The 26,063-nt window shown below is 36.9% G+C and overlaps 1 protein-coding gene across 37 annotated transcripts in view; it reads right to left on the bottom strand.

Moving 5' to 3' along the window:
* Window positions 1-26,063, bottom strand: part of CCSER1 (coiled-coil serine rich protein 1) — a 1,487,998-nt gene that overhangs the window by 839,434 nt on the left and 622,501 nt on the right. For all 37 annotated transcript variants that reach the window (XR_015165660.1, XR_015165661.1, XM_086406508.1 and 34 more), the window contains one exon: window positions 23,345-23,422. Coding sequence is in view for 35 of the 37 variants with exons in the window: in XM_086406508.1 (XP_086262634.1) it covers window positions 23,345-23,422 (78 nt within the window). In the remaining 2 variants the exon portion in view is untranslated. The remainder of the gene's footprint in view (window positions 1-23,344; window positions 23,423-26,063) is intronic.

Raw genomic sequence — 26,063 nt, 5'->3', positions numbered from 1 at the left:
TAAGAGAACTATCATCACTAAGTAACTAAGGCCCACAGAAAAGAACAAGATAGAGGAGGAGAGAAACAGCTAATGTTAGCCAGAAGACAGACCACTGTCGACTTTTTCACAGTGGGGATTATTACCAGAAGTTATGACCCATCTTTCTTTAACATGGTATAGCAACCAGCATGGCTCCATTTTCCAATTTGGCTCTATTGCCAAAGTTTCTATTGCCTGGCAAAGATACTTATGGGAGAAAAGCGAGCTTAATTCTTCTACCTTTAATTATGCTTTGACAATTCTGCTCAGCTTTTTAAAAACTTTCAGCACAAATGCTACTGCCAAAGTTCTCATTAAGCAGAGCCTAATTACTCTAAATGAATTTTTATTCTTAATAAGAAAAACATGAATAAGATTCTAATAAAACAGGTTTAGTCAATATTATCAATATTTGTCACATCTCCTGAGATGTTTCTTACCAGATTGATTGCAGTAAATGAGATTATGTGAGAAAAAGGGCAAGTCCCAGTATAGACAGAAGCTGACAACTGATAGTATAATGCAAGAACTTAAAAGAAAACAGTATTTCCTTAGCTGAGAATCTGACATTAGTAATTACTCAAAACATTCAAATTACATGTATCTTCACAACTATCGCTATTGAGCTATTGATTAGACTCTAATATCCATCTAGCAATTGTTTACCTTCCCATTTCTTGTGCTATGTATCAGTCACTATCCAAGATGGAAAAAAGTTAAGCATCTGCAAAACACACTGCACCTTTCTTGATCTCTTCTGGAAGGCATTTTAAGCAAAACACATGACAAGATTCTCAGCATCACTAATTATTAGAGAAATGCAAATCAAAACTACAATAAGGTATCTTCTCACACTGGTCAGAATGGCCCTCATCAAAGAAACTGCAAACAATAAATGCTGAAGAGGGTGTGGAGAAAAGGGGACCCTTCTACACTGTTTGTGGAAATGTACATTGGTCCAGCCACTGAGGGGAACAGTACAGAGATTTCTTAACAAACTAAAAATAGACCTATCATATTATCCAGCAATCCCATCCCTGGGCATATATCTGGAAAAAACAATTCGAGAGGATACATGCACCTCAATGTTTATTGCAGCACTATTTATAATAGCCAGAACAAGGAAGCAACCTAAATATGTCCATCAACAGAGAAATGGATAAAGAAGATCTGGTACATATATACAATGGAATACTACTCAGCCATGAGAAGGGGCAAATTAATGTTATTTGCACCAACAGGGATGGACCTAGAGATTGTCAAACACAGTGAAGCAAGTCAAAAAGAGAAAGACAAATATCATATATTGTTTATATGTGGAATCTAGAAACGTGATTCAGATGAACTGATTTGCAATGCAGAAATACAGTCAAAGATTAGGAAACAAACTTACGGTTAACAAGGGGGGAGTAGAGTTGGGATGAATTGGGACATTGGGATTGACATATATACACTAATGTGTGTATATATATAATAGATAATTAATAAGAACCTACCGTACATAACACAGGGAACTCTACTCAACTCTCTGTGCTGACTTAAATGAGAAGGAAGTCTTAACTGATTCAATTTGCTGTACAGCAGAAAATAACACAACATTGTAAAACAACTATACTCCAATAAAAAATTAATTAAAAAAACACAAAAATAAATAGTGATGTTCACACATTTCTGTACACTATTAAGGGTATCTTTTATTTTAGACAAGAGTAACTAGAATTATCTGATTTTTCATAATTACTAGCCAACATTTATGTTGTATCATTAATATGCCAGTTTTGCTCATCAGAGTTACTATAGATAATAAAATCTTGGTTAAATTATCTACATGCACTATGAAAAATGCACTAAAGAAATATTAAATTTGTGATACAAAAAACCTCAGAACAGAATATTTGCTTATTTTACCCAGAATATTTGCTTATTTTATTGCATTGCATTTGTCAGTATACCCATTTAATATGCCCATATAGTATAATTAAAACAAAGGATGCCAAATGTCTTAATAAAATACTGTAGGTCTAATGTTCTTTAACTTTATATAGTTAACCAAAGTAAATACAATCATTTCTAAATTATTTGATGTATGGTAGCACTGGCCTTCCCATGGCACAAATAATCCATCTGCCAATGCAAGAAATGCAAGAGATGCAGGTTCAATGCCTGGGTCAGGAAGATACCTTGGAGAAGGAAATGATAACCCACTCCAGTATTCTTGCCTGGCAAATTCCATGGAAAGAAGAGCCTGGCGGGTTACAGTCCATTGGGCCGCAAAGAGTCACACACGACTTAGCAACTGAGCACACTCATAGGCATGGTAGAATTAACTGTACTTAATTCCCTGCACATTTTATTTTACCTTGATATGATTCAACTTCCACAATCCATTTGTTATTTAATAGATGATTCCAAAATAGAACAGATGAAAGCCACTGCCGGATAAACTAAGCTCATACTGAGTCCATCTTTGATATCATCTCATATTCATGGTCCATCACAGATAGCCATGCTAATAATGGATTACAAGCTTTGAATATTACCTTGATTACTAATTTATTACTTTAAAAAATACATTGGAGTAATACTTTTCACTTACATATAAGCTCAAATAATGCAAGAGGTTATATTTTAAAACAACAACAACAAAAAAGAATAAGTGCATAGGATCCACATACATGCATGTGTGCACTCAGTTGTACCTAACTCTGAGTTCCCATGGACTGCAGCCTGCCAAGTTCCTCTGTCCATGGAATTTTCCAGGCAAGAATACTGGAGTGGGTCGCCATTTCCTTTTCTAGGGGATCTTCCTGACCCAGAGATCAAACCCTGTTTCTTAGGTCTCCTGCAATGGCAGGCAGAGTCTTTATCACTGTGCCACCCGTGAAGCCCTCCACAGTGTATATGAAATGGTAATGCAAAGATAAGAAATAAGCACTGGATGTACTATACATGAGACCAATTGGTTACATTATCACTAATAATGATATCATCTTAAATATAGTACTAATCCCAAGCCAGTTCCAGTATCTGGCATTTGCATTACATTTTAAAAGAGAGCTTATTAATATTGGTGTGCAGAGCAATGGCTGCCACCTGTTACCTCAAACCAAGGTTTCTAGACACCTGGGACCAATGGGTATTGAGGAACAGAGCACACTATCGAGGCCAACTGTTTCCAAGTAAAACAGTCCTGGTATCTTGCTGGCACCGAGAACAAATATTTCAGTGATGGCAATCCACTCTGAAATGGATCCCCAGACCAAGTCACAATGACTTAATTTCTTAAAATTCTTTTTTCCCCAAGAAAAGCATGAAGTTTTTTCCCCCCAAATTTGAAGGCTTTTATTGGCTTTAGGATTTTGCCAACAATAATTCAATATCCTTCTTTTTATGTACATAAAAGTCAAAAGTGTTTCACATTCGGTACTGAATTCTTTCCTCCTATTCTGGAGAACTCAAAAACATTAGGAGAAATCTAAGGCAGCAACCTATGCAAAAATGAAGAAATTCAATGCAATTTAAATTTAAGAAAGAATGTGCAGGACGGAGTTGGGATAGGATGGAGTATGCTGTTATTTTTAGCTTGTATTAATATTGACAAGTTCTATGTCTCACAAAGAGTCGGACAGGACTTAGTGACTGAATAACAAAAATAACAATAAAATAACATTTATTCAAAATTTATCTTGACAAAACCAGAAGGAAAAGTTAAAATAATACTATACAAATTTAATATAGAAAGTACTGTTTGGTAGTTGTTATTTCAATTTTGGGCTTCTCAGGTGGTGCCAGTGGTAAAGAACCCACCTGCCAATGCAGTAGACATAAGAGAAGGGTTCAATCCCTGGATCAGGAAGTTCCCTGGAGAACTGAATGGCAACCCACTCCAGTATTTGTGCCTGGAAAATCCCATAGACGGAGGAGCCTGGCAGGCTACAGTCCATAGGTTGCAAAGTGTCAGACATGACTGAAATAATTTAGCATTTCAATTTTACTCTCAGTGTTTATAATTAAGACTTTAAGTAAAATACTTTTATAGCCATAATTCTTTAATATTCTTAACTACAAGATTTTAAGGACTGTAAGTTAATTCAAATATGATGACATTTAAATGAAGTTTTCAAATTTAACAGAAATTAAAATAGCATTGGACAATATACTCAAATGAGTGCACTGATGAATATAGGGAAACATTTAAGGAAAATCTCTTATTTCCTATTTCATTCTCTCAAATCAAAACTCCCTCACAAATGATTCAGAATTTAATAGCGTTGGAAACTAGGTTAATAAAGGAATATCACATATTTATATGGCACATTAAATGTTGCTCCAAAGCTTTGTCATGTCCCCAACAAGAGGTGCAATTTATTTTTCTTTCCCTTGAGTCAGGTAAAGATTTAACATAGCAGTCTTCAGTTTGTCTGTTATGGACTGAATTGTGTCCCCTGAAAATTTTCAGGCTGGAGTTTCAACTCCCAGTACATCAGAATGTAACCATATTTGGCAATGAGATCTTCAAAGGGATACCCTGCTGGGGGCAGTGAATGGTAGGGGGTTCTAACCCCAGATGACCTGTGTCTTTATGAGAGGAGGAAGAGACACCTGGGATGTGCATGCACAGAGAAGACTCCATTAATCTCTACATAATGATGCCTACTATTCGCAACATCAGGAAGATAGCAAAAGAAGTAAAAATAGGAAAATGGACATAATCTTAGAAAAAGGAATAATCTATCACATTGTTCTTTGTTTTGATATCACACATACAATCTATTAACAAATACTGATGACTCAGATGCAAAACGTGTCTAAAATCTCACCAGTGCTTATCCACTTAACATTTAACCACTTATCTCTCACCTCTAAGAGCTTTGCCTTTCTTCTTCTACCATGTCCTTTTGCTGCCTACATCTACATGGAAATCAGAGTAATAGTTTTAAAATAAAGTCTGATTATGTCATTCTTTTTTCCCAGAACACTTCAGTTGTTTTCTATCTCATACAAAGTAAGATTCTAAGTCCTTACCACAGACTATAAGGACTTTCATAATCTGGTTTCTCTCTGATTTGATCTTGTATTACCCGTACAGTCATTCAGTCTGTTCCAGACATAGTGACACTCTTGTTAATCCTAAATGTTCAAATGGTCTCTTCCTTCATGACTTTTGTTCTTGCCTTCAAGTCTCTTTCCATAGAGAGATGCTAGCTTTCTCATTTTTCTCATTTAAATCTCTGCTAAAATATCCCCTGATCAGAGTAAAATTCTTTGACCATGATTTTTGACAGAGCCACACATTTTTTTTCTTTCTATTTTTTATTGAAGAATAATTGCTTTACAGAATTTTGTTGTTCTCTGTCAAACCTCAACATGAATCAGCCATAGGTATACATATGTCCCCTGCCTTTTGAAACTCACTTCCATCTTCCTCCCCATCCCACCCCTCTAAGTTGACACAGAGCCCCTGTTTGAGGTTCCTGAGCCATATAGCAAATTCCTGTTGGCTATCTATTTTAAATATGGTAATGTAAGTTTCCATGTAACTCTTTTCATATATTTCATCATCTCCTCCCCTCACCTCATGTCCATAAGCTAATTCTCTATTCTGTTTCTCCGTTCAGTTCAGTTCAGTTCAGTTGCTCAGTCGTGTCCGACTCTTTGCAACCCCATGAACTGCAGCATGCCAGGCCTCCCTGTCCATCACCAACTCCTGAAGTTCACTCAAACTCACGTCCATTGAGTCAGTGATGCCATCCAACCATCTCATCCTCTGTCTTCCCCTTCTCCTCCTGCCACCAATCCCTCCCAGCATCAGAGTCTTTTCCAATGAGTCAACCCTTCGCATGAGGTGGCCAAAGTACTGGAGTTTCAGCTTTAGCATCATTCCTTCTAAAGAAATCCCAGGGCTGATCTCCTTTAGAATGGACTGGTTGGATTTCCATGCCGTCCAAGGGACTCTCAAGAATCTTCTCCAACACCACAGTTCAAAAGCATCAATTCTTCAGTGATCAGCTTTCTTCACAGTCCAACTCTCACATCCATACATGACCACAGGAAAAACCATAGCCTTGACTAGACGGACCTTTGTTGGCAAAGTAACGTCTCTGCTTTTGAATATGCTATCTAGGTTGGTCATAACTTTCCTTCCAAGGAGTAAGCGTCTTTTAATTTCATAGCTGCAATCACCATCTGCAGTGATCTTGGAGCCCAAAAAAATAAAGTCTGACACTGTTTCCACTGTTTCCCCATCTATTTCCCATGAAGTGATGGGACCAGATGCCATGATCTTCGTTTTCTGAATGTTGAGCTTTAAGCCAACTTTTTCACTCTCCACTTTCACTTTCATCAAGAGGCTTTTGAGTTCCTCTTCACTTTCTGCCATAAGGGTGGTGTCATCTGCATATCTGAGGTTATTGATATTTCTCCTGGCATTCTTGATTCCAGCTTGTGCTTCTTCCAGTCCAGTGTTTCTCATGATGTACTCTGCATATAAGTTAAATAAGCAGGGTGACAATACACAGCCTTGATGTACTCCTTTTCCTATTTGGAACCAGTCTGTTGTTCCATGTCCAGGTCTAACTGTTGCTTCCTGTCCTGCATATAGGTCTCAAGAGGCAGGTCAGCCACCCTATAAATTCTTTAGTACCATTTTTCTAGATTCCATATATGTGCATTAGAATGCGATATTTAACTTTCTCTTTCTGACGTACTTCACTAAGTATAAGGTTCTATCTTCATCCACCTCATCAGAACTGACTCAAATGTGTTCCTTTTTATGGATGAGTAATATTTCCTTGTGTATATGTACAACACTTCTTTATCCATTCATCATCAATGGACATCTAGGTTGCTTCCAGTTCTAGCTATTGTAAATAGTGCTGCAATGAACAATAGGATACATGTGTTTTTTCAATTTTGGTTTCCTTAGGGTATATGCCTAGGAGTGGAATTGCTGGGTCATAAGGTGGTTTTATTGGAGAAGGTGATGGCACCCCACTCCAGTACTCTTGCCTGGAAAATCCCATGGATGGAGGAGCCTGGAAGGCTGCAGTCCTGGGGGTCGCGAAGAGTTGGACACGACTGAGCAACTTCACTTTGACTTTTCACTTTCATGCATTGGAGAAGGAAATGGCAACCCACTCCAGTGTTCTTGCCTGGAGAATCCCAGGGATGGGGGAGCCTGGTGGGCTGCCGTCTATGGGGTCTCATAGAGTCGGACACGACTGAAGCGACTTAGCAGCAGTAGCAGCAAGGTGGTTTTATTCTTAGTCTTCTAAGGAATCTGAATACCATCTTCCATAGTGGCTATATCAATTTACATTCCCACCAACAGTACAAGAGTATTCCCTTTTCTTCACACCTTTTCAAGGATTTATTTTTTGTAGACTTTTTGATGATGGCCAGTCTCACTGGTGTGAGGTGCTATATGATTTTAGATTTGATTTGCATTTCTGTAATAATGAGAAATGTTGAGCATCTTTTCATGTTTTTTAGCCATCTGTATGTCTTCTTTGAAGAAATATATGTTTTGGTCTTTTCCCCACTTTTTGATTGTGTTGTTTGTTTTTCTGGTATTGAGTTGTATGAGATACTTGTATATTTTGGAAATTAGTCCTTTGTCAGTTGTTTCATTTGCTATTATTTTCTCCCATTCTGAGGGTTGTCTTTTCACCTTGTTTATAGTTTCCTTTGTGGTGCAAAACCCTTAAGTTTAATTAGGTCCCACTTGTTTACTTTTGTTTTCATTTCTGTTACTCTAGGAGGTGGGTCACAGAGGATCTTGCTTTATGTCATCAAGTGTTCTGCCTATATTTTTCTCTAAGAGTTTTATAGTTTCAGGTCTTATATTTAGGTATTTAATGCATTTTGAGTTTATCTTTGTGTATGGTGTTAGGAAATGGTCAAATTTCATTCTTTTACATGTAGCTGTCCACTTTTCCAGCACCATTTGTTGAAGAGGTTGTCTTTGCTCCATTGTATATTCTTGCTTCCTTTGTCAAAAGTAAGGTACCCATAGGTACACGGATTTATTTCTGGGCTTTCTATCTTTTTCCATTGGTCTATATTTCTGTTTTTGTGCCACTATAATACTGTCTTGATGACTGTAGCTTTGTAGTATAATCTGAAGTCAGGAAACTCGATTCCTCCAGCTCCATTCTTCTCTCTCAAGCCTGCTTTGGCTATTCGGGGGTTTTTGTGTTTCTACATGAACTGTGAAATATTTTATTCTAGTTCTGTGAAAAATACCATTGGCAATTTGATAGGGATTGCATTGAATTTATAGATTGCATTTAGTAGTCTAGTCATTTTCACAATATTGATTCTTCCTACACAGGAACATGGAATCTCTCTCTCTCAATCTTTTTATGTTTTATTTGATTTCTTTCATCAGTGTCTTATAATTTTCTGTGCACAGTTCTTTTGTCTCTTTAGGTAAGTTTACTCCTAGATATTTACTTCTTTTTGTTGCAATGGTGAATGGGATTAATTCCTTAATTTCCCTTTCTGATTTTTCATTGTTAGGATATAGAAATGCAAGAGATTTCTGTGTATTGATTTTGTATCCTGCAACTTTGCTAAATTCACTGATTAGCTCTAGTAATTTTCTGATACTATCTTTAGGGTTTTCTGTGTATAGTATCATGTCATCTGCAAACAGTGAGAGCTTTATTTCTTCCTTTCTGATCTGCAGTCCTTTTATTTCTTTTTATTCTCTGATTGCTGTAGCTAGGACTTCCAGAACTATGTTGAATAATAGTGGTGAAAGTGGACACCCTTGTTTTGTTCCTAATCTTAGGAGGAATGCTTTCAGTTTTTCACCACTGAGAATAATGTTTCCTGTAGGCTTATAAATATGGCCTTTACTATGGTGAAGCAGGTTCCTTCTATGCCCATTTTTTGAAGAGTTTTAATCATAAATGGATGCTGAATTTTGTTAAAGGCTTTTTCTGCATCTATTGAGATTATCATATGGATTTTATCTTTCAATTTGTTATTATGGTATATCACACTGATTGATTTGTGAATATTGAAGAATCCTGCAATCCTGGAAGAAATCCAACTTGACAATGGTGTACGAGCTTTTTGGCATATTGGTGAATTCTGTTTGCTAAAATTTTGTTGGTCTTTTTTGCATTTATGTCCATCAGTGATATTGGCCTGTAGTTTTCTTTTTTTGTGTTCTCTTTGGTTTTGGTGTCAGCGTGATGGTGGCCTCATAGAATGAGTTTAGAAGTGTTCCTTCCTCTGAAATTTTTTGAAAGAGTTTTAGAAGGATGGGCATTAACTCTTCTCTAAATGTTTGATAGAATTCTCCTGTGAAGCCATCTGGTCCTGGGCTTTTGTCTTTGGGGAGATTTTTGATCACAGTTTCAACTTCAGTGCTTGTAATTAGTCCTTCCAGCACTGGAACAGCAGCTGTGTGACACTGGTGCAGCGGCTGCACAGCACTAGAACAACATTGAGGAGACACCCCATGCCCAAGGGCAAGGGAGAAGCCCTAGAAAGATGGTAGGAGGGGGGAAATCACCTTCAGAATCAAACCCCATACCTGCCAGAGACACTCAGAGGGCTCAAAACATCTTGTGCTCACCAGGACCCAGAGACCCCACAGAGACTGAGACAGAACAGTATTTGAGTGTCTTCTGAGGAGGTACAGGTCAGCAGTGGACCCTTCAGGGGAAGGGGCTCTGCGTGCAGTAGACCTGGGTATGGCATAAGCCCTCTTGGAGGAGGTCACCATTAAACCCACCATACAGCCCCCAGAACTCACACAGGACTGGGAAACAGACTCTTGGAGGCACAAACAGCAGCTTGTGCACACAAGGACCCAGGAAAAAGGAGCACTGACCCCACAAGAGACTGACCTAGAATTTCCTGTGAATTTCCAGGGGTCTCCGGTGGAGGTGTGGGTTGGCAGTAGCCTGCTGCAGGATTGGGGCACTGATTACAGCAGTGCCTGCATAGGACCTTTTGAAGGATGCACCATTATCTTCACTACCTCCACCATACTTTGGCCCCAGGTCAAATAACAGGGAGGGAACACAGACCCACCCATACACAGAAAATTAGATTAGAGATTTAATGAGGATGGCAATGCCTATCAGAACAAGACCTAGTTTCCCTCTCAGTCTCTCCCAGCAGGAAGCTTCCATAAGCCTCTTATCTATCTTGATCAGAGTCAGACAGACAGAAACCCACAATCACAGAAAACTATCCAATCTGATCACATGGACCATAGCTTTGTCTAACTCAATGAAACTATGAGCCATGACATATAAGGCTACCCAAAACAAATGGGTCATGGTGAAGATTTCTGACAAAACATTGTACACTGGAGAAGGGAATGGCAAACCACTTCAGTATTCTTTCCTTGAAAATGCCATGAACAGTTCAGTTCAGTTCAGTTCAGTCGCTCAGTCATGTCTGACTCTTTGTGACCCCATGAACTGGGCACGCCAGGCCTTTCTGTCCATCACAAACTCCCGGAGTTCACCCAAACCCATGTCCATCGGGTCAGTGATGCCATTCAACCATCTCATCCTCTGTCATCCCCTTCTCCTCCTGCCCTCAATCTTTCCCAGCATCAGGGTCTTTTGAAATGAATCAGCTCTTCACATCAGGTGGCCAAAGTATCTTACAGCTATAGAAACTGTGTCTCAGAATTTTAGATCCCTTCTCCAAGGTCACACACTAATTAAGTGGAGGAGCCAGGATTGGAACCTAGGGTGACAATATACAGCCTTGATGTACTCCTTTTCCTATTTGGAACCAGTATGCTCTAACTGTTGCCACTGACCAGATACAGATTTCTCAATAGGCAGGTCAGGTGGTCTGATATTCCCATCTCTTGAAGAATTTTCCACAGTTTGTGTGTAATCTACACAGTCAAAGGCTTTGGCATAGTCAATAAAGCAGAAGTAAATATTTTTCTGGAACTCTCTTGCTTTTTTTCATAATCCAATGAATGTTGGCATTTTGTTCTCTGGTTCCTCTGCCTTTTCTAAATTCAGCTTGAAAATCAGGACGTTCATGGTTCATGTACTGTTGAAACCTGGCTTGGAGAATTTTGAGCATCACTTCCCTAGCGTGTGAGATGAGTGCAACTGTGTGGTAGTTTGAGCATTCTTTGGCATTGCCTTTCTTTGCGATTGGAATGAAAACTGACCTTTTCCAGTCCTGTGGCCATTGCTGAGTTTTCCCAATTTGCTGGCATGTTAAGTGCAGCACTTTCACAGCTTCATCTTTAGGATTTGAAATAGCTCAACTTTAATTACATTACCTCCACTAGCTTTGTTCGTGGTGATGCTTCCTAAGGCCCACTTGACTTCTCATTCAGGGATGTCTGGCTCTAGGTTGGTGATCACACTATAGTGATTATCTGAGTCATGAAGATTTTTTGTACAGTTCTTCTGTGTATACTTGCAACCTCTTCTTAGTATCTTCTGGTTCTGTAAGGTCCACAGCATTTCTGTCCTTTATTGTGCCCATCTTTACATGAAATGTTCCCTTGCTCTAATTTTCTTGAAGAGATCTCTAGACTTTCCCATTCTATTGTTTTCCTCTATTTCTTTGCATTGATCACTGTGGAAGTCTTTCTTATCTCTCCTTACTATTCTTTGGAACTCTGCATTCAAATGGGTATATCTTTCCTTTTCTCCTTTGCCTTTAGCTTCTCTTATTTTCTCAGCTATTTGTAAGGCCTCCTCAGACAACCATTTTGCCTTTTTGCATTTCTTTTTCTTGGGTATGCTCTTGATCACTGCCTCCTGTACAACGTCACAAACCTCTCTCCATAGTTCTTCAAGCACACTGTCTATCAGATCTAATTGCTTGAATCTGTTTGTCACTTTTACTGTATAATTGTAAGGCATTTGATTCAGGTCGTACCTGCATCTTCTAGTGGTTTTCCCTATTTTCTTCAATTTAAGTCTGAATTTGGCAATAAGGAGTTCATTATCTGAGCCATAGTCAGCTCCTGGCTGTTTTTGCTGACTGTATAGAACTTCTCTATCTTTGGCTGCAAAGAATATAATCAATCTGATTTTGTATTGACCATCTGGTGATGTCCATGTGTAGAGTCTTCTCTTGTGTTTTTGGAAGAAGACGTTTGCTTTGACCAGTGCATTCTCTTGGTAAAACTCTATTAGACTTTGCCCTGCTTCATTTTGTACTCCAAGGCCAAATTTGCTTGTTAATCCAGGTATCTCTTTACTTCCTACATTTGCATTCCAGTCCCCTATAATGAAAAGGATATCTTTTCTGGGTGTTAGTTCAAGAAGGTCTTGTAGGTCTTCATAGAACTGTTCAACTTCAGCTTCTTCAGCATTACTGGTTGGGACATAGACTTGGATTACTGTGATACTGAATGGTTTGCCTTGGAAACAAACAGAGATCATTCTGTCATTTTTGAGATTGCATCAAGTACTGCATTTCGGACTCTTTTGTTGACTATGATGGCTACTCCATTTCTTCTAAGGGATTATTGCCCACGATAATAGATATAATGGTCATCTGAGTTAAATTCACCCATTCCAGTCCATTTTAGTTCGCTGATTCCTAGAATGTTGACATTCACGCTTACCATCTCCTGTTTGACCACTTCCAATTTGCCTTGATTCCTGGACCTAACATTCCAGGTTCCTGTGGAATATTGCTCTTTACAGCATCGGACTTTACTTCCATCACCAACACCCACACTTCCAACACCCACAACTGGGTGTTGCTTTTGGTTTGGCTCCATGTCTTCATTCTCTCTGGAGTTATTTCTCCACTGATCTCCTGTAGCATATTGGGTACCTACCTATCTGGGGAGTTCATCTTTCAGTGTCCTGTCTTTTTGCCTTGTCATACTGTTCATGAAATTGTGCTGTTTGTCTGTGCATATTTATTCTTTAATTCTTCTAGATCTTTGTTAATTGATTCTTGCATTTTCTTTGTTTTGTTTTCAAGGCTTTTGACCATCTTTACTAACATTATTCTGAATTCTTTTAGGTATTTTGCCTATTTCTTCTTCACTTATTTGGACTTCTGTGTTTCTAGTTTGTTCCTTCATTTATGTAGTACTCCTCTGCCTTTTTATTATTTTGTTTTTAAATTTATTGTGTTTGAGGTCTCATATTCTCAGCCCTCATGGTTGAATTCTTTCTTCCTTTTGTTTTCTGCTCTTCTAAGTTTGATCCAGTGGTCTGTGTAAGCTTCCTATGGAGTGAGATTTGTGCTGAGTGTTTGTTTGCTTGTTTTTTCCTCTGATGGGCAAGGCTGAGTGAGGTGCTAATCCTGTTTGCTGATGATTGAGTTTCTATTTTTGTTTTGTTTGTTGTTTAGATGAGTTGTCCTACACAGGGTGCTAATGGTGGTTGGGTGATGCCATGTCTTGCATTCCAATGGTTTCCTTTGTGTGAGTTCTCACTATTTGAATCCTGGTAGGGTTAGTCCTCTGGTAGTCTAGGTTCTTGGAGTCAGTGCTCCCACTCCAAAGTTTCAGGGCTTGATCTCTTCCATGCAGTGACGCCCATCCACTTGTGGAGAAATTAAGCAGCATGACTCTGAACTCTGGAGACACACATTTTAAAGTCAATTCCTATCTTCAAAATTTGGCATTATTTTTTTGTAGAATTTATCATCCCTATCTGACATGTTATATATTTATCTGTTTACTGTCTATCACTCCTCACTAGAACCCAAATATGAAAGCAAGAATTCAGTCTGTGTTTTTTACACTGAAGCACCAGTGTCTAGGATATCACCAAGCACATGGTGGGTATTTTATAAACTGACTTATCACCCGATGAATAATTAATAGATGGCTTAGTCAAAAATCAACCAAAAAATGTAGAATATACCATTTTAGACTTTCTCAGACATCTAAAATGTGATTTCAGTAATAAAAAGAGGCCATTAAATTCAATAAGTGAAAGATAACAGTAAACATAAAAAATCTTAACCAACGCAAGATAAACAACAGATGATGTTATGAGGTCACACCACTACCTGACTCCTCTCCCTCAGAGTCTCCAACTCAGCTCCTTTCCACTATGGTGTTTTAGACAAAATAAAGAAATACTACTATATTGAACACTGAGTGTTCTTCAGAAGGAATGATGCTAAAGCTGAAACTCCAGTACTTTGGCCACCTCATGTGAAGAGTTGACTCACTGGAAAAGACTCTGATGCTGGGAGGGATTGGGTGCAGGAGGAGAAGGGGACGACAGAGAATGAGATGGCCGGAAGGCATCACGGACTCGATGGACGTGAGTTTGAGTGAACTCCGGGAGTTGGAGATGGACAGGGAGGTCCATTTCATGGGGTGCAATTCATGGGGTCACAAAGAGTTGGACACGACTGAGCGACTGAACTGAACTGAACTATATTGCTATTATAACACATGAAGAGGAAAATACCAACAGTGCTTTGTTCACAATAAGTTTTTCCCAGAATCTTTTGTGATTAAACAATATTCAGGGCTTCTCTGGTGGCTCAAAGGTGAAGAATCTAACTGCCAATGCAGGAGACATGGATTCGATCTCTGATCCTAGAATATCCCACATGCCATTGAGCAACTACAGAATCTGTGCTCTAGATCTCAGGAACCACAACTACTGAAGCCTTTGTGTCTAGAACCCATGCTCCACAAGAGAAATCTCCACAGTGAGAAGCACTTGCACTTCAACAAAGAGTAGCCCCCACTTTCCACAACTAGAGAAAAGCCTTTGCACCAATGAAGATCCAGTACAGTCAAAAATAAATAGATAAATAAAGTTTAAAAAAAAGCAAACAATGTTCCTTCAGTGGAGACTGTATTTAGGAAGTTAGTTATCAGGTTAATGCACAAGGGAGGTTTCATGAATTAAAGAAAAATACACTGTAGTGTGGTCTTTTAGAAAGATACAATACATTCTATGATTATACAAACTATTATGTATTTGTTTTTTCCAAATAATTTTTATTATATCTACCAGTTTTCCCTTAAGACAAATTCATTATATTTACTCTTTCTCCCTCATAGTTAACAAACATTTCCATTATTTATTTTTTTTGTAAGAGTCATCTGATATATAAGAGCTCATAAGAGCTCATATGAATACTCGAGGATATAAAATAAAGAGCATGCCTTCAAGGAAAAAATATGAAGCACCATTCTTCATAAAAGACTTTACATACCTACTCTTACATCTAGAAATGAAATAGAAGGAGTTGAGAAAAATATTTGCTTCATGTTACTTCTAATATATACAATTTTTCTTGGTTTAAACTTAGAGATATCTCTTCTGCAAAAAAATAATAATGATTAAAATTTATATCATTTTTGTTATTTGGTTGCTAAGTTATGTCCGACTCTTTTCAACCCAATTGACAGCAGCATGCCAGGCTCCTCTGTCCTCCACTATCTCCCAGAGTTTGCTCAGATTCATGTCCATTGTGTCAGTCATGCTATTAGCCATCTTACCCTCTGTTGCCCTCTTCTCCTTTTGCGTTCACTCTCTCCCAGCATCAAGGTCTTTTTCATCAACTTGACTCTTTCCATTAGATGGTTAAGGCATTCAGAATTAGTCTTTCCAATCAATAACTGGCACTCATTTCTTTTAGTATTGACTAGTTTGTCCTCCTTTCTGTCCAAAGGAATATCAAGAGTCTTTCCAGCACCACAATTCAAAAACATCGGTTCTTCAGCGCTCAGACTTCCAACTCTCACATCCATACAAGACTACTTGAAAAATCATAACTTTGGCTATGTGAAACTTTGCTGGCAAAGTGATGTCTCTACTTTTTAATACACTAAGTTTGTCATAGCTTTCCTTTCAAGGAGCAAGTGTCTTTTAATTTCATGACTGCAGTCACCGTCTGCAGTGAAATTGGAGTGCAAGAAAATAAAAATTTGTCACTTCTTTCACTTTTTCCTCTTCTAATTGTCATGAAGTTATGGGGCTGGGTGCTATGATTGTACTTTCTTAATGTTGAGTTTCAAGCCAGCTTTTTCACTCTTTTCTTTCATTCTCATCAAGAGGCTCTTTAGTTCCTTTTCACTTTTGCCATTACAGTAATATCATCTGCATATCTGAGGTCTCTGATATTTCTCCCAGCAATCTTCATTCCAGCTTGTAATTCATCCAGCCTGCCATTCTGCATAATGTCCTCTGTATATAAGTTAAATAAGCAAGGTGGCGACATACAGCCTTGCTATACTCCTTTCCCAATTTTGAACCAGTCTGTTCTTCCATGTCTGCTTCTAACTTTGCTCCTTGACCCACATACAGGTTTCTCAGGAGATAGGTAAGGTGGTCTAGTACTCTTCTAAGAATCTTCCACAGTTTGTTGTGGTCCACACAATCAAAGGTTTTAGCATAGTCAGTGAAGCAGAAGTAGATACTTTCATTTTTTGCTTCCTCCATGATCCCACAAATGTCAGCAAATTCATCTCTGGTTCCTCTGCCTTTTCTAAACCCAGCTTGCACATCTGAAAATTCTTGGTTCATGCACTTTTGAAGCCTGGCTTGAACTATTTTGATCATTTAGCTTGCTAGCATGTGAAATGAGTGCAGTTGTACAGTAGTTTGAACATCCTCTGGCATTGTCCTTCTTTGGGACTGGAATGAAAACTGACTTTTTCCAGTCCTGTGGCCACTGCTGAGTTTTCCAAATTTTCTGACACATTGAGTAAAATACTTTTTAATATTTTAGCTGGAATTCCATCACCTCCACTAGCTTTGTTTGCAGTAATGCTTCCTAAGGCCCATGTGACTTCTTTCTCAGGATATCTGGCTCTAGATGTGTGACCATACCACTGTGGTTTTCCAGGGCAAATGGAAACCCACTTCAGTATTCATGCATGGAGATTCCAATGAACACTATGAAAAGGCAAACAGATATGATACCAGAAGATGAGACTACCCCCCACCCCCCAAGTCAGATGCTACTGGGAAGAGGGGAGGGTAAATACTAATAGCTCCAAAAAAAAATGAAATGTCTGGGCCAAAGAAGAAACAACACTCTGCTGTGGACATGGCTGGTGGTGAAAGTAAAGCCCGATACTGTTAAGAACAATAATGTACGGGCACCTGGAATGTTAGGTCCATGAATCAAGGTAAATTGGATGTGGTCAGCCAGGAGATGGCAAGATTGTATATGGACATCTTAGGAATCAGTGAACTAAAATGGACAGGAATGGGTGAATTAAATTCAGATGGTCATTGTATCTACTCTTGTGGGCAGGAATCCCTTAGAAGAAATAAAGTAGCCTTCAGAGTCAACAAAGAGTCTCAAATTTAGTACTTGGGTGCAACCTCATCAACAACAGAAGGATCTTAGTTCATTTCCACAGGAACCATTTAACATCACAGTAATCCAAGTCTATGCTGCCAACGACTGATGCTGAAGAATCTGAAGTTGACAGGTGCTATGAAGACCTACAACATCTTCCAGAACTAAGACCAAAACTCATGTGCTATTTATTACATGCTACTCTAAGCACTTTCTGTTTAATAACTCATTTGACTTTACAAGAACCCAGTGAAGAAGTGGTTGCTATTCCTCCCATTCTATTGATGGAGAAACTGAAACACAAAGTAAATGGCTCAAGGTCATACACACAGAAAGGGGCAGAAATGAGATTTTAACTGGGCTATACTGCTTCTAAGGTTTCCAATTATCTTTTCTACTTTCTTGAAAATATTGTTCTTAAAATAAAACCATGTGATCATTATAGAAACTATAGGAACAATAAGTATAGTTCATCCAAATAGTTGATGGTGGATCACTGTATATTTTCTGCTATTTTTTCCTACCCAATATTTCTTTTATATAATTGAGAGGAAATTATGTGTGTTACTACATATTACTAAGTCCTGAGTTTAGGCTATATGTAGTCAAACATATCATAACAGCTCTGCATTGCATGGCAGGATAAAATTTTGGAGACCTTTGTATATTTCTCTATTTCTTCTTTTCTGTCCTCTGTCCTCTTAAAATAGGGTGTGTGTATCAGGGGAGAAGAATCTTCAGACAGTTGCTTTTCTCAGCTCCAAAAAGTACATGGATAACACAGGGAACTCTGCTCAATATTATGTAACTACCTAGCAGAATGATATCACCTATTCAACAAACAAGAGTTTGAGCAAACTCTGGGAGATAGTGAAGGACAGGGAAGCCTGGCATGCTGCAGTCCATGGGGTTGCTAAGAGTCAGACATGACTTAGTAACTGAACAAGTAGAAAAACAATTTGAAAAAGAAAAGATATATGTATATGTATAACTAAATCACTTTTCTATTCTCCTGAAGTTAACACAACATTGTTAATCAACTCTACTCCAAAATAAAATATTCAAACAAATAAACAACAACAAAAAAGTACATGGAAGAGATGTTTCCAGTGCTCTTGCTGGTTGGAGGAAAGAGGGATATAACTCTGAGGGAATTCGGAAGAGAGAAAGCTTCTCTAGTCTAGATTAAATTGTGATTTCTGGGGATGAAGAAAAGTACTCAGAGAACCTTGGATTTCTGTAGGAGAAGACCCAAGTAAAACCTCAGTTCCATTCTGTGTCAGCTACCAGGAACGATGGTTAGATTTCAAGCAGGCTGGTTCCACTGCTGATTCTAGGCACTGGATACCTAACCACTTTACATATGCCAGGAATGCAGTGTCACAGAGAAGCAGCAGTCAATGGGCCAAGAAAGCAATGGTTTATTCCTGTTTTCAGACTTTGAAAGTGGTGGATGGAGGATATTCATGGTACACTTTTGAAACAACATCTAATGAGAAGGTGGGTTGAATGTGTTCCTTTCCTGTTGACTATAGGATAAGGATGAGAGGATAAGGGAAGATAATAATACCCGTTTCTAATTTATCTAATCAAAGAAAAGATGTTTTCTGGAGTAAAAGGCATTAGAATGTAGATAGCAGGCCTTATTGAAGAAGAAATATGTGATGGAACTCCCTTGTGGTCCAGTGGTTGGGAGTCTACCTGTCCAAGGAGGGGGTGCGGGTTTGATCCCTGGTCCAGGAAGATTCCACATGCTGCTGGGTAGCGAGTCCATGCATCACAACCATGGAGCCCACACTCTAGACATTGGGAGCTGCAACTCGTAGGCCCATGTGTCACAGCTACTGAAGCTCACAGGCCCTAGAGCCTGTGTTCTGAAAGAAGAGAAGCCACTGCAATGAGAAGGCCATATACTGCAGTGAGAGAAAGTCTGCATGCAGCAATGAAGACTTAGCACAGCCATAAATAAATAAACAAATAAGTAAAATCTGTGAGAACAACAACAAAAATGTGATGAAAGTGATTGGCAAAAAGAACTTGGCCCAGATCAAGTGTACTGTTAATGGAGGGGTCACCAGGCGGCACAGTGATAAGGAAACTGCTTGCCAATGCAGGAGACACAAGAGATGTGGTTCAATCCCTGGGTTGGGAAGATCCCTTGAAGTAGGAGATGGCAACCCACTCTGGTATGCTTGCCTGAAGAATCTCACAGACAGAGGAGCCTGGCAGGCTACAATCCATGGAGTTGCAAAGAGGTGGACATGACTGAAGCAACTTAGCACACATGCAGCTTCAAGAAGATTAGTTTCAGGAATGGATTGAGGCTGTTAATAACTGTGTATATACAAGTCAACAGTGTCATCCTATTAAAGAATAGCAATATTTGGTGACCCCAAGGCATTTTGGGTGTGGTGTCTCCGACTGAGGCCAACATAGGAAGAGAGGAGGCAGATCAGAGAAATCAGGGAGAATGGCAGAGGAAACAGGCAGAATAGAATGGAATGGGTACATCACAGTTAACAATGTCAGCTTGGCTATTCTGCACAAAAACATAAAACCTTTAATTAACCGTTAAGCAGTCTACTCCCTTTTTCCTCATATCAAGTCCCACTTAATTATCTTGCACTATTATGATTCTATTATTGTTATTTGATAAAATTTATCCCTGCCCATGTGAAATTAATTATCCCTTGGCCTTTCCACAACAATATAGTGGCATGTGTCACACCACACATGTATGTTTAACACTATTAAAAAATGAGGTTACACGTTTGTCCTTTGTTTCCAAATGTATGCCTGTAAGAGTAGTCTGCCATTATAAAAACCTAGACTCCTAGAAACTTCTCAGAACCAAGAGTCGAATTGGGAAATCTGTGAGTTATTACTTGTGGTATATATGGAGGCTGGTGAATTATATATACATCTTTTCTATAAAGAGATTCACTCAAATTTTTTCATGGCCAGATGTGAATAGGGAATGTTGACTGTGGTGAACTGGTATCCATGTGCCTTGTCCACCTGGAGAAATCCTACTTATCTTTGATCAATCAGTTCTATCGGGGGGGGGGGGGGGGGGCGGGGAAGAAGGCACAGAGTACCCAGATATTGCAAGTGAGTTAGAGAAGACAGATGAATGTTCACAAAAACTTTCCTAATTTCTGAAAGACTAAGCAAAACAAAACACTATAGCAATGGGTTTTAAATAGTAAGCACAAGAAATTTAGCGTGAGGTGAATTGTTCTGTACGGGGAAGAGAGTCATAAGTAAGTATATGAGAGCTTCTACTATTTTTCAGAGCAGATGTGTTTTTGTTTGAAAATTAAATTGAAGTATGTACCCCAACACCAATGAGTTCTGAAAAATACATTTTATTATGGGAAAGAAGCATCTGATCCCAAACAAAATTTAATTGTCATCTTTGATTGCTGTATCTCCAAAGGAGATAATTTACCTCTCTTGACTCCTTGGGAAAGTCTCCAGGGTGCTACCGGTTTTCTACTACCTTTAATCTAGTAGATCTTAGTGTGGTACCTTCCTATTGATAGCCAACTTCTCATCTGACATTCAACTCAATAACACAGGTAGAGATATTAGTGGGGAGGCAATTATTAGGGATTTGTAAAATACGTAACATATCATTTGTCATTATGTCAAATGGTAGGGTTAAAATCAACTTAATCTGAATGTCATTCTAAAGATAGTATTCAAAGGAAAGCATTTACCCTGATAAACACTTGAGCTCAAACAGGATATCTTCCTCCAACTGTTGTATGAGTGCTTCCAAAATAGACCAAGAAAAGAGATGGAATGCTTTTTTTTATTAACCTAATTAACTTCTTAGGAGATAAACTGGGACTTCTCTGGTGGCTCAGATGGTAGGGAATCCACCTGCAATACAGGGAATGCAGGAGACCTGCCTTCGAACCCTGGGTCAGGAAGATCCCTGGAGATAAGGTATAATTTAAGTCTCTCAACCAGCCACCAAGGCTTTCAAAAGCCTTGCTGGTCTAACGTCAAGGCAGATGGTTATGGAGTTGGGTGATAAAAATCACTGTCTTAGAAAACTAAAAGATTAAAGATGATTAGTATCATTTTATCCTTGGGGAATATAAAGCTATAATAATCTTTTTTTTTTTTAGTTACCATGTTGATCAAATATCAAAAGTTTAAAGTTTTCAACACAAATTAAATACAATAGCAGAATTGTTTGGGGTATAGTTGTCAGAAAAGTTCAATGTCATGTGTTTTTAGTTTTCAACAAATTTTGTTTGCAATTAAAACATACTATGCTACTAAAGTATATCTCAAAATAATTTCTGTATATTTTGTGTTTAAATAAGGATACATAAGAATTCTATTATTCGTTTATATGACAACAATTTATAAGACAAAAATTTTAAAAAGCAAATGCAGGAGTTTTATAATTTGAAACATTAATTTTGAATATTTTTTAAATACTAGTGGAATGTTTTTCGGTCTGATAAAATTCTTTTAAAAATATAAATAATATTCCTTTCAAAGAAGAAGTGAATTAAGTGGTACTATAATTATATTGGTTACCAAAAGCCAGTATTATATATCACAAGCACTTTGAAACTTTAATTGCATATAAAACCACTTATACACATTAACATGAAGAAAATATTGATCTCTTAGAACCAGTCAGTGAAACTAACTAAAATAATTATATTTATATTAGCTTTATGTCAGCACATTTTGGAATATAGCTGACCTTTCCTTTTACTTCTATTAAAAATACATTAATTTTCAAGGAGGGCAGTCATTATCAATATATTAAAAAGAGAAAATGGTTTCTAGTGACACTTTGAGAATTCAATTAAAAACTTGCTAAAAATACGATTCTTCTGTAAATTTTGTCCCATAACCATAAGACAAAATATTAAGAAATAATAAACTTAGAAACAGTAGTAGTATTTTCTCCTTTTGTTGTAAAATGATAAAATGATTCTCAATAAGTGATACAATCAGAACATGATTCATTATTTAACAATTCTCTGATATAAAATGAGCTTTTAACAATTATATTATCTACCATCAAACAACAAAGCATTTATAATTAGAAAACCAAAGACTTATAATGGAATTTATAACCTATTAATTTCACTTTGACAAAACAGCAAATATTGAGTACTGCATTTGGAAATCCATGTCAGTCACAGTATGAAGTATGAGCAATATTAAGTCAAATAAGATTTTGTCTTCATATGAAAAACAATGAGAAGTTAATGATAAAATACAAATCATTATAATAAATTGTCATAAGTATGTTGACTTGTCTTTAAACCAAATTAAAACAACTGCACCTAAGAGTATCATCCCAACTTTTCAAGTTTTTTTTTTTTTTTAATTTCCCATGATCTTAAAGAGTGCCTTTATCTACAATAATCCTAAAAAATCCAAACATCTATAGTACACATCTAAAATAGCTGATTTACAAGCTTTGGCTTAAAGAGAAACAATCTTAAATAGCAAAACAAGAAGGTGACTTGATATTTTTAACGTATATAGAGTCCCAAACTGAAGAATTCTCTAACCATATTTAGCATTATTTTTAAAATGCAGTGTTTAGAGGAGTGATTCTATATTTTAATTTTTGATTTGACCATTAGTCTTTAAAGAATACACAATTAATTAATTATGACCTAAGTCATCAATGAAAATTTAACCAGCTAATGAAAGTTTAACCACTGGATGAGTGCTGAATAGTTCATTCCAAACTTACTGCTTAATATAAATAAAAGATCTGAAACCTATAATTCATATGACATCAAACTATTATAATGAAATCACTGTCTCTTACATTCAAGACAAAGTGCTATATAAAATATCAATTTCTATTCAAAATCTTTACCTTCATTTAGCAACTAGAATGACAACAGACAAAACAACAAAATTTTAACATCTGAAACAATATCCTTACAAGTTAAAGCAGTTAACCTCACCATCTATGCCTGAACTACCTATTTTACATGGCAAAATAAATACATTTTGAAGATCCTAAAAATATTGTGAACAATTTTAAAAACATTTTAAAATTTATTTTTACCTTGAAAGGCAAAGGCTCTTCCGCAAGAGGACTAACTGGAAGTGAAGTGGTGCTACTTGCTGGGCTCATATCTGCACTCTATAAGAAAAACAAAATTAAAGAGGTATTTTTATAGTCATTTTTATTATTCATAATTTAGAATCTAACTCTTCTTATTAAAATAAAAAACAAATAAGTAAAAATGTGCTTAGTTTCTCAGTCGCGTCTGACTGTGTCCCCCTGGACTATAGCCTACCAGGCTCCTCTGTCCATGGTGTTCTCCAGGCAAGAATACTGGAGTGGGTTGCCATGCCCTCTTCCAGGGGATCTTCCCAACCCAGGGACTGAAACCAGGTCTCCCGCATTGCAGATGAATTTTTTACCTTCTGAGCCACCAGGGAAGCCGCTCAGCTAGTAAAGTAAAATTGGCCGTAGAAAATTTCAAATATTTTTTGTAAAATGAAACGTTTTTAATTTAGAAATAGTTATCTAAGAAATTAATCAAATGATCACTTTTCAATTTGCATTTCAAGTTCATTTTATTAAATATGAAAATCTTTTATGTTAGGATGGTATCCAGTGTTACACTTAACTTATATTCTTACATTTATTGATTGTTATCCTGTACCTATAATGGTTCACTATAGTGCTATTTCAACACTTCTCAGGCTGATTTTCAAATAGGTGTCATTCTATTTATGGAGATTTAAATCATCATATCCAGTTTTTAATTTATCATGAAAAGCACATTTGCCATTAATTTACAACTATAAAATGAAGACATATGATTTTTTTTTAAATTCCCATATCCATAGCTCTTGACAAACTTTTTTATATTCAACTAAACAAAACTTTAAGGACAAGATTTACACAAATATAAGAGAATTATTGCAATGTTGCTAATGCTGTTCTTTTTAGTCCTTTAAAAAAATGCAATCAGTTAAAACTTCTGGATTAGAGGTCTGTCATCATTTTTCCTAAAAGCAATAAAAAGATACTGATAATACATAGCAATAGAAGTTATTTTACTATGCTTTTAACTCATTCTCTCAGAGGAGTTATTTCATTTAAGTAGATAAGCAAACAAAACATTGGGGAAAAAATGCACACCTACATTTTTTTAACTCCATTTCCAAATACAGATGAACACAAATAGAGAAAAAAACTTACAGTAAAGATTAAAACAAAACATGACTGACCTTGAGATAAGGGAACAAGTAGACAAGTTTGGCTGACAAATTCCAACAAAAGAACACACTCAAAGAATAGATGCTGTGGATGCTCTTTTTATTCAAAGATCATTTTCAATTCATTTGATTCAGGTACACAATAAACTGAAACACTTTAAATATTCATTAAAGTAGGATTACTTCTGACTATCAAGTCCAGAAAAAAAAAGGCTATGAACTATAAAGATGAGAACCAAGAAACTCAGTGTATATATTTTTTACATAACATGTACTTTCTTTAGAAATTGACATAAGCCTGAACATTGAGTTACAGTGTCTAAAGGAGGAAATTAGATAAAAACTGAACAATAATTTACTAAAGGAAACAGGAAAATACATGCACCAGATAACTGAGGTGAGTTAGTTACTAATTTCTAAATATATTCAGAGCTTCTTGGCCATTTATTAGCACAAAATCAGGAAATATTCTGGACTGATGACTTCCACTATTTGATCATATGATGTAATGAAGAAACAAAGAGCTTTCTTGGTAATGAACTTACTGCAGAATTCTAACATAAGAAATGAGTGAAACATTTTTTCAGAAACAGAAAAACAAAATTCGAGCTGTTTCTCTATCATTAGCTTTTTCATGACAAATTAAGCAAGTGATAGAACCCAGTTCATATATAGTTGAATTATCTGATATTTTCCCTAAAAGTACTGATATTTTGCATAACATAAGAAAGTATTATGTCTTTAAAAATCAGGTATTCAGGAGATAGAGACGACATTTGGCTATGAAAATCTGAAAGCCTGGATCAGATGAAGGGTTATTTAACTTCTGTAAGAAGACGAGCTGAAAATAAAGCTTCATGTTTAACTTCTTTTAGGGTTAAGGTCTCCCACAACTTCCCAGAAATAAATGTGTCATTCTAAGTATTATGGAAAGCAGACTCTAAAATATGCATCATGTAACCTTGATTATTTGAATGTCATTCTTAGAGAAAACTTTGTTTTGGCTTTAACTTTCAAATTCATCTTATAGCGTGACACTTTAATTCTATTGCTCTTAGGAAATCTTGAGGAAAATGTGTTTTAAAAGCACATCAATCTTATATGACAGCATCTGATAAACTGCACTTAATTATCAAGTTGAGAAACACACAGCAAAAAATAAGATAAAAATATCTTCAATTTCAGTTTGCTTTCCCATTTGTGTTTCAGTGATCTGTAATATAGGTGGCATTCCAATCTATTCATCCTATAGATAAAATACTGTAGTAAATCCTTCAGATATCTCTTAACCATACCTCATATTTTAATTAATTTACCCTTTCATTCAATGACAGCAATACCAATGCAACTCTATATCTAAATACAAATTAATAAAGTACTCTCAAGTTACAGTTGATGTTTTAAATCCTCAGTTTCAATATATCCTGGTAACAACTCTTGACTACCAATCTAGTACTTACTCTATCAACACTGATGTCAGAATTACTAGAAGTTACTGTTGAGGGGAAACAAAAAGTATACAAAGTTATGCTTAATTGTTAAAAAATGAGAAA

Source organism: Bos grunniens, chromosome 6, assembly GCF_055505025.1.
Source record: "Bos grunniens cultivar Pamir isolate PY7600 chromosome 6, Bosgru_T2T1.0, whole genome shotgun sequence".
Lineage (NCBI taxonomy): Eukaryota > Metazoa > Chordata > Mammalia > Artiodactyla > Bovidae > Bos > Bos grunniens.
This window is presented reverse-complemented; position numbering and strand designations above follow the sequence as displayed.